This window comes from Colobus angolensis, unplaced genomic scaffold (assembly GCF_000951035.1).
Source record: "Colobus angolensis palliatus isolate OR3802 unplaced genomic scaffold, Cang.pa_1.0 Scaffold35, whole genome shotgun sequence".
In the NCBI taxonomy this organism is placed as follows: Eukaryota; Metazoa; Chordata; class Mammalia; order Primates; family Cercopithecidae; genus Colobus; species Colobus angolensis.
Genome location: NW_012116821.1, coordinates 8,327,358 through 8,337,623, shown reverse-complemented (window position 1 = coordinate 8,337,623; position 10,266 = coordinate 8,327,358). Strand labels below are relative to the sequence as shown.

General features: G+C 45.4%; 1 protein-coding gene across 1 annotated transcript in view; it reads right to left on the bottom strand.

The window, feature by feature from the left end:
• Nucleotides 1-10,058, bottom strand: part of OSTM1 (osteopetrosis associated transmembrane protein 1) — a 58,761-nt gene extending 48,703 nt beyond the window's left edge. Inside the window, exon 1 of the mRNA XM_011952890.1 lies at nucleotides 9,552-10,058. Coding sequence (XP_011808280.1) covers nucleotides 9,552-9,953 — 402 coding nt within the window. The 5' untranslated portion in view covers nucleotides 9,954-10,058. The remainder of the gene's footprint in view (nucleotides 1-9,551) is intronic.
• Between the last annotated feature and the right edge of the window lie 208 nt (nucleotides 10,059-10,266).

The following is a 10,266-nucleotide window of genomic DNA, read 5'->3' as shown; positions in this document are numbered from 1 at the left end:
TGAGATCCGGCCACTGCACTCCAGCCTGGGCCACAGAGCGAGACTCCGTTTAAAAAAAAAAAAAAAAAATAGTGAATTGAACAAAACATTTTATTTATTATTATTATTATTATTACTATTACTATTATTGTTATTTGAGACAGAATCTCACTCTGTCACCCAGACTGGAGTGCAATGGCAAGATCTCAGCTCACTGCAGACTTTGCCTCCCAGGTTCAAGCGATTCTTGTGCCTCAGTGAGAATCTGGGACTACAGGAGCACGCCACCACACCCAGCTAATTTTTGTATTTTTAGAGCCACTGCACCTGGCCACGAACAAAACATTTTAAAAGACTCCTTTTTAGAATTACCTTCTGAGCAATACCAGTCATAGAAGAAAATTTTCTATTATCACTTTTTTTTTTCTTTTTTGTTTTGAGATGTAGTCTCACTCTATCACCCCGGCTGGAGTGCAGGGGTGCCATCTCAGCTCACTGCACCATCTGCCTCCTGGGTTCAAGTGATCCTCCTGCCTTAGCCGCCCGAGCAGCTGGGACTACAGGCAACGTGCCACCACACCTGGATAATTTTTATTTTTAGTAGAGATGGGGTTTCACCATGTTGGTCTGCCCGGTCTTGAACTCCTGACCTCAGGTGATCCACCCGCCCTGGCCTCCCAAAGTGCTGGGATTACAGGCATGAGCCACCATGCCTGGCCTATAATCTATTCTTAAGTAGAAGTAATAATAGTGTATTAATACAAGCCTGGGTCACTAGCTAGTGACCTTGGGCAGCTGACCTACCTCTCTAAGGTTTGGTTTCAAAATCAAGGGTCCTACAGTTACTGTATGTATTAAATGAAATAGCATACATTAATCACTCAGTACATTGTCTGGTACACAGTGAACGATATATGCTATTTCACCTAGCTACCATGCTGCCAACATGAAGTGCTCTAAGTAAGTTTAGTTGGATAAGTGTAATTAGTTGCTTAAGTTGAATCTTCATAAGTAGGTGACTGGCTATTTTAAAAATCAATATAGTAAAGCCTGTATGGGTGTTCAGTGTGTGGAATAGTTCAGTTGAGGAAGATATCAATGTAGTTTTGAGAAATTAGGAAACAGTTCATGAAGGAAGGATATGAACTAAGCCCTATATTGAGGAAGAGAAAAGGATTTGAAAATAAGAATTAAATGATCATGGGATGAAAGTGATAATGATTATGTGGTATTTGGGGAGTATTCAGTAGTCTATGAAAGTAGGGCTATTAAAGGGCTAAGTTAGAACAAGGTTATGAGAAGCCTTGAGGGTCATGAGAATTAGTGAGAAATTCTTGAAGATTTTTGAGGAGGGTGTCATGAAAAGCAGTTTCAGGAATATATGTTTAGGCCGTGATATGTAGGGTGAGGAGGCAGGGAGACTCATTACACTACTTCCATAGCTCAGGTATAATGAAAGGATGATGACAGCAGTGAGGACAGAAAGGAAATGATTAATAATCCAAACAATGATGAGGTACTTATTTAGTACTTCTCAGTTCTAAATGTTCCAACTGCACTTCCTTACTTGATCCTCGTAACAACTCTATGAAATAGGTACTGTTAGCTGGGTAGAGGGCAAACTATCAAAGGTTACTGAGAAGGAAGAATTGGAGAGAGAAAGAAAGATAAGGAGAGCACGATGTCCTGTAAATCAAGGAAAAGGGAAGTGGTGGTTGTGTCAAATCCTGCTGAGAGAATTGGAGGTACATCTGTCAACACTGACAGTATTGGTGACACTAACAAGAATGAATTTGATGGTGTCTTTGGGTGTGAAAGTGAGGTCAGAGTGGGTTGAACAGAGAATGGAAGATGAGGATGTGGGAAGAGTGAACCTAGACAACTGCTGAAGAGTTTGGCCTTGATGGGGAGATAAGAAAGAGAGGTCACTAAAGAGCAATGTGGGACCCATGCATCATTACCCTGATGCATGGTTTCTTAAAGCATGATATCCACCTATTACGTTTAGGTTTCTCTTCTGGACAGGCGTCCCTTTAAAATGGAAACTGCCACATCTTTGTATTCCCAACACCTCGCCAAGTGACCAAAAAAACAATGGTCCTTGTTTATACTTAGACCTCTTAATACTCAAATCTATCATAACCACTTAGCAGAACCCTAACTATCATGAAGCCAGCCATTTCTTTTGATCATGCCTGTACCCAGGAAGTCAGGAGTTGCTGGCAAAAAATTAACAACACAGATTAATTCCACAGTAAATCCATAATCCTAAACCATACCCCTCACTTTTCTGTCTGCTCATTCTCTCCTTTTTATAACTTCTCCCCTCTCCCAGAAACTCTGATCCCTCTCCCACTCTTTACTCTCAAGAGAAGATCTAGCCTCCTGGATAACAGAAGCCTTCGAGCTGAAACTCTAACCTGCCTACCTCTACATGTAACCTCTCTTTCTATCCCCCTATTATGGTGAGGAAGGCACCTGTCCCTTTCAAGGCCCATCTCTCTGAGGATGCCCTAGATCCCATCTACCCTGCCTTTTCTAGAAACTGACCTTGTCTGCTTCCCACTCCCTCCTACAGAATCTTCACCTTCTCTAAAGGACCCTTACTATCAACATTTAAACATGTCCAGCTCTCTCCCATCTTGGGCAAGGAAGAAGAGAAGGCAGGACAGAGGAATGGAGGGACAGGGGAATGGAAAGAAATGACAGAAAGTCAGCCTGGCATGGTGGCTCACGCCTATAATCGCAGCACTTTGGGAGGCTGAGGCAGGCAGATCACTTGAGGTCAGGAGTTTGAGACCAGTCCGGCCAACATGGTGAAACCCCACCTCTACTAAAAATATAAAAATTAGCCAGGTGTGGTGGTGGACACCTGTAGTCCCAGCTACTCGGGAGGCTGAGGCTGGAGAATCGCTTGAACCCAGGAGGTGGAGGTTGCAGCGAGCCGAAATTGTGCCATGCATTCCAGCTTAGCTGACAGAGAGAGCCTCTGTCTAAAAAACAGACAGAGAGAGAGAGAAATGAAAGAAAGTCTCTGAGTCCCACATTGCTCTTTAGTGACCTTTCTTATCTCCCCATCAAGGTCAAACTCCTCAGCAGTTGTCTAGGTTCACTCTTCCCACATCCTCATCTTCCAATCCCTGTTCGTTCAACCCACTCTTATCTCACTTTCATACCCAAGGACTCCATCAAATTCACTCTTGCTAGTGTCACCGATACTGCCAGTGTTGACAGATGTACCTCCAATTCTCTCAGCAGGATTTGACGAAAATAACCACCCCTTCCCTTTTCCTTGATTTACAGGACATCATGTTCTCCTCATTCTTATCTCTCCAATTCTTCCTTCTCAGTCACCTTTGAGAGTTTACCCTTTACTTAATCTTAAATTCTTAGTGTTCCTACTCATTCTTCAGGTATGTTCACCCAAGTCATAATTTCAAATGCCATTTTTATGCCGACACTTCCAAAGGCGTTATCTCCAGTCCAGTCCTCTACATGTCTATATTCAACCACATAGGCAATATCTCCACTTAGAAAGCTCATAAACACCTCAAAATCAACAAGTTCAAAACTGAGTTAATGATCTTCCCCCACTAAACAGACTCCTCCTGCCAGCTCAGTAAATGACAACCCTATTCACTAAGCTGCTCTTATTAAAACCCTGGAAATCATCACTACCTTTTCCTTACTCCCCACTTTCAATTAACCTCCAAGCCTGTAATTTCTGCCTCCTAAGTATCTCTGAAATCTACCCATTTCTCCCCATCATGATGGCCCCCACATAGTCTAGCCACTACTGTCTCTCATACCACTGTAATAGTCTAATTCATCTTCCCACATATCTTCTTCCCCTACCCTCCCCAGCCCCAACCCCCTCCATTTTCTGTCACATAGCAAAGTACAAATCTGATTATGTCATTCCACAGAATTAAACCTTTCAATAACATCATACTGCTTTAAAATCAAAGTCTAAAATCCTTAACATATCCTACAAGGCCCACATGACCTGCTGCCTGTCTACTTCTTTAGGCTCAGACCCCGGGTCTCCTTCTTGCTCACTGTGCTTTGTTCTAGACCTCAAATACACCACAAACTCCTTTCCATCTCAGTCTTCATGCCTGCTATTTCTTTACATGTATACCTTCCCTTCCCTGTCCCACGTTCTCTCAAATTGTAGGTGTCTGCTTTAATCACTGACCATTCTACCTACCCCCCAGACATACTCAAGATCAGCACTCTTGTCATATGCATTGGTAGCATCTGGGTTTTTAAATCAGCAACACTTATTACACATGAATTAAATAATTATTTGTATAAGGAGATGCTTAATGTCTGTCTTCAGACTACAAGCTCTGCTCATTCACGCTATATCCTTAGTAGCTACCACAACCTATACATAATAGGTACTCAATAATATTTTCTAGAATGAATGCAGAAGAAATATTACATTTTCTGATGTCTAATGAAAGGCATAGATTATTATACTATGTTCTGGTTTTCTCCCTATAGTCCTAAGAATTTGTTAGTTAATAATCTATAGTAAAAGTATATTGAATACTCACCAAATACATAACCCAAATGATTAGCACTTCACAAAGATATACAGATACATAGATAGATAGAGATAGATAGGTAGATGGATGGATCTATAAATCTAAATTTTAAACACTATCTAAATTTTAAACAAACCAAGTAGAATAGGACAGAGCCTACCAATTCAGAATCTGAGGGGGCAAAAGCATCCTCAGGACCATTCTGATAATGCTGAATCACAATGAAACTATGTCCCTATCAGTTTAAACTAAAAGGAGAAAGTATGACTCTAAGGAAGAGGGAATCCCTCAGTTCTATCATTCAGGTTTCAGAAATCACACTGTATTTTTTACCTTGAGATAATAAAACTATATGCAATCCCTGTCCCAGAAATTCTAAAAGGAAGTGACAAGAACCTAGGATTCTTACCAGGGAATTTTATTATAGTTAATTATATTGCTGTACCACATAAATAGCTTACTAGTTTCTGGCTTTGATTCTTTTTTTCTCCTTGTTATACTCCTCTCCTCTCTCAATCAATCCATGTCCATTCACACTAAAGAAGGGTAGAAAGAATGCCTTGAGATTCAGCTTGTAGGTTTCCTCTGATGAATCAGCCTTGCTCTGTTCCCTTATTTTTTTTTTTTCTTTTTTTGAGACAGAGTCTCACTCTGTCACCTAGGGTGGAGTGCAGTGGTGCAAACTTGGTTCACTGAAACCTCAGCCTCCCAGGTTCAAGTGATTCTCCCACCTCAGCCTTCTGAGTAGCTGGGATTATAGGCACACACCACTACTCCTGGTTAATTTTTTGTATTTTTAGTAGAGACGGGGTTTTGTCATGTTGGCCAGGCTGGTCTCGAACTCCTGGCCTCAAGCGATCCACCTGCCTTGAGGTGGATCCCAAAGTGCTGGGATTACAGGCATAAGCCACTGCACTTGGCTCTGTTCCCTCCTTTAACTTGGCATTCCTTTCACTCTTTTGCTCTAAATTGCTGTGGTACAATTTACAACACTCACCGATATTTTCCTATTTCCCCATATAAGGTACTTTATTTCCCCTAACTATACCAATAGTTTGAGGCCTGAATCTTACCCTTCTTTTCCTTCTTATCCTTTTACCAGCCCAATATTCAAGAATAGTAGGTGCTTGCTAAAAACTAATTTAAGGGAAAGACTGAGTCTGAGTCAAACAAAATACATTACACTGGATAGGCCGGGCATGATGGCTCATGCCTGTAATCCCAGCACTTTAGGAGACAGAGACGGGTGGATCGCCTGAGGTCAGGAGTTTGAGACCAGCCTGGCCAACATAGTGAAACCCTGTCTCTACTAAAAATACAAAAATTAGCCAGGTGTGGTGGCAGGTGCCTGTAATCCCAGCTACTTGAGAGGCTGAGGCAGGAGAATGGCTTGAACCCAGGAGGCGAACGTTGCAGTGAGCTGAGATCATGCCATTGCACTCTAGCCTGGGTAACAAGAGGGAAACTCCGTCTCAAGAGAAAAAGGCTGGGTGCGGTGGCTCACGTCTGTAATCCCAGCGCTTTGGGAGGCCGAGGCGGGCAGATCACAAGGTCAGGAGATCGAGACCATCCTAGCTAACACGGTGAAACCTCGTCTCTACTAAAAATATAAAAAAATCAGCCGGGTGTGATAGTGGGCACCTGTAGTCCCAGCTACTCAGGAGGCTGAGGCAGGAGAATGGCATGAACCTGGGAGGTGGAGCTTGCAGCGAGCAGAGATTGTGCCACTGCACTCCAGCCTGGGCAACAGAGCGAGACTCCGTCTCAAAAAAAAAAAAATTACACTGGATAAATAAACCTCCCCAAAAGACAACTAATTCCTTCAAGTTCACTCATGACACATTTTTCCATAGGTTTTTGTTTTGTTTTTTTGCGACGGAGTCTCACTCTGTCCCCTAGGCTGGAGAGTGGTGGCACTATCTTGGCTCACCGTAACCTCCTCCTCCCAGGTTCAAGCAATTCTCCTGCCTCAGCCTCCTGAGTAGCTGGGCACCACCACGCCTGGTTAATTTATTTTTTTATTTTTAGTAGAGACAGGATTTCACCATGTTGGCCAGGCTGGTCTCGAACTCCTGGCCTCAGGTGATTTGCCTGCCTCAACCTCCCAAAGCACTGGGATTACAGGCATGAGCCACCATGCCTGGCCTCATAAGTTCATTATTATACATGATGGTTCAACTCCCAAACCAGTCCGTATAGCCTTTTAAATTTATAAAGTACCTCACAACTGTAGAAGTCATGCTTTTGAGCTAAAGAATCATATACAGCTCTACTTGGGAAAGAAGGGGAGCTGAGACCAAGGCCTAGGATGAGATGGAGAGAAAATACAAAAAAAGTTTCCCTGCCTCTTTTCACCTATTTATCTACTTCCTTTCACATCAGGGTGAGTTGAGCTGGGTACCCAGGTTGCTGGTAGAATCTGAGGGAGAGGAAGGGGGTTTCTACAACTCCCTCACTGGGAAGCCTCCTCTGGGTAGTGGGGAATTCATATAGAAATTCATATGCAGATTGGGTGATGCCTATAATACTGCACACTAGAGTTTGAGGTGCTACTTTTAGCCTCTTTTTAATTCCACAGTACCTACACATACGAGAAAAGCTTTGCTGCCTCCAAAGACCCACACTTTGCATCATGATCCCTGGCCATTCCGCCCACAATAGCACTTGTCCTTTAGAGTAAATGGAACCCTAAAACAACTCATCTTAACGGCTCAACACTGAATATGATGCTATATCATATCCTGCTGCAGTTGATAGGTACTATGTTTTAAAGTGATAGTAAGATATACAGTCCTTGCTATACCCAATGCAAGTATGCCTGGAAAATACTGCATGTAAGCCTGAATTTATTTACCTTGACAATATGTCCTTGGCCAGATGTGGTGGCTCACACCTGTAATCCCAAATCTTTGGGAGGCCAAGGTGGGTGGATTATTTGAGGCCAGGAGTTCGAGACCAGCCTGGCCAACATGGTGAAACCTGTCTCTACCAAAAATAAAAAAATTAGCCAGGTGTGGCGGTGCACACCTGTAGTTCCAGCTACTCGGGAAGCTGAGGCAGGAGAATCACTTGAACCCAGAAGGCAGAGACTGCAGTGAGCCGAGATGACACCACCGCACTCTAGCCTGGGCAACAGAGCGAGACCTTGTCTCAAAAAAAAAAGAAGAAACAAACAAGAACACATGCTCTTTACAGAAAGGTTGACTACAGAATTTATTTAATGCATATAAATTCCCCATTTATGTAAAATGACAGATTTTTATTTTTACGTATGTATGTATGTATGTATGTATGTATTTTGAGATAAGAGTCTCACTCTGTTGCCCAGGCTAGAGTGCAGGGGCGCAATCTCGGCCCACTGCAACCTTGGCCTCCCAGGCTCAAGTGATCTTTCTGCCTCAGCTTCCAGAGCAGCTGGGACTACAGGCATATGCCACCACACCCGGATAATTTTTGTGTTTTTAGTAGAGACAGGGGTTTCACCATGTTGGTCAGGTTAGTCTCAAACTCCTGACCTCAGGCGATCCTCCGCCTCAGCCTCCCAAAGTGCTGGGATTACAGGCATGAGCCACCACACACAGCCATGACAGATTTATTTTAAATAATAACAGGCTGACTTAAAGCAGGATACAACTAGATACAAATTTATATTTAGTGCAACTACAAACAAGTTTAGACAAGTTTAAATTTATGAAATAATTCCAACCACATTTTCATGAGACTACTTGCTGTCCCCTTAATACAAGAGGAACTTTCTCATTCTCCAACCCCAATGTTATTCCTCATGTTTTTCCTTTACCAAACATACCCGGCCCACACCTCGTGACTCCCACCAACCCTGACACTCTAATATTTTCCTAAACTTTACAAAGTACTTAAGAGCAGGAATTGTGTCTGTTTTTCTTTTTTAAATTAAGGCCCTCACAGCAGGTACCACACAACTAGAAACACCCTCAAGGTACCAAGAATGAAGTGCAGTCTTACAATTTCTTAAAATTTTACCTCCCATTTACTTAGAGGTATTACTATGTGTCAGTTTTCTAATTTGTTGCTGTTGTTGTTGATGTTGTTTGAGACGGAGTCTCGCTCTGTCGCCCAGGCTGGAGTGCAGTGGCGCGATCTCGGCTCACTGCAAGCTCCGCCTCCCAGATTCACGCCATTCTCCTGCCTCAGCCTCCCGAGTAGCTGGGACTACATGCGCCTGTCATTACGCCCGGCTAATTTTTTGTATTTTTTAGTAAAGATGGGGTTTCACTGTGTTAGCCAGGATGGTCTTGATCTCCTGACCTCGTGATCCACCCGCCTCGGCCTCCCAAAGTGCTGGGATTACCGGCGTGAGCCACCGTGCCCGGCCTATCCCCATTTTACAGATTAGTAAACATGGACAGAGAATGTAAGTAACTTGCCCAGAGTATACTGCTAATAAGCAGAATGCAACTGGACTCCTGGCCGCTAGCTCCAGACTGTCTATATCACAAAGATGAAGTCACAGGCAATATCTCTTTTAATTCTTTCAACAGCCGCATTAGGCAACTGTTCTTTCCACTTTATAGAGGAGGAAACTAAGGTTCTGAGAACACAATTAATCCAAGGTTACATAGTTAGAAGGTGGTGGACATGGAACATTTCCGGCTACAAAGCTCAAATTCCCAACCACTACCAGTGTCTCCACCCCATCTGTTTCAGAAAAGGATCCTTCCCGGGAACTCCAGGAGAAGATGAGGAGAAGCTATGGTGGAGGGCGGAGGAAGAGGAAGAGGGTTGAGGAATCAGGACCCCAAGAAAACCAATCACACCTATATGAACCAAAGTTGTCCAACAGCATTCATGGAAGCAAAAACCCAAACCCCAAGCCCCATAATGCCACCCCCTTTTCCTGATGTCCCAACTCCACAGACCCAGTCCAACCCCTTTTTCTTACTGTTGAGGAAACTGAGGCCCCCAGCATTGACCATCATTACATCCTCCTCCTTTCCCAACTGTCCCGCGCCACAGTCCCGGACGTGGTCCAGTACCCACCCCCACGGCTCGGCTGATGTTGTCCATCTTGCTGACGACCTGTTGGAAGAGGGGGTAGCAGGTCTGACAGAGGCGCACGGGCCGGGCGCTGCGCACCAGACACCCTGTCAGCTCTGCGCTGCTGTTGGCAAAGTCCAGCAGGAGCTCCCGGCACTCGGGATCCAGATCCGGCAGGTCCGGGGGCAGCGACAGAGGCCCCAGCCTTCCACCCTGCAGCAGGGACAGGGACAAGTCCTCCACCTCCAACAACTGCTGCTCCGACAGGAGGTCGTGGAAGACCCGGTGCGGACTGCTGCCTAAGGGGAGCGCGCCCAGGGCCAGCCCCGACCACAGCAGCAGCCCGAGCGGCAGCCACGGAGGCAACGAACACCTCCGCCGCGCGGCTGTCGGGCCCGGCTCCATCACGGGGCTCACACACCCCAGGGCGCCCACCACCACCTCTCTGCCCCCAACCGGCACCGCGGACAGCCGCCACTTCCGGTTTCCGCAAGCGCAGGCAGAGAGCCGGGTCACGAGGAGGGCGCGTCACGGCCCCGCCCCTTGCGCGCGACGCCCCGCCCCATTGGCTGCCGGCTGTCTCCGGGACGCGGGCCTGCGCGCGTGCGGGACGCGCCCACCCTGCGGCCGCGCGCTCCCCAGCTGGCGTTAGACGCGGTGCGGGCCGGAGCGGAGCACTGAGGGCTGCCGAGCCCAGGCTCGCCAGCCGGTGACTACG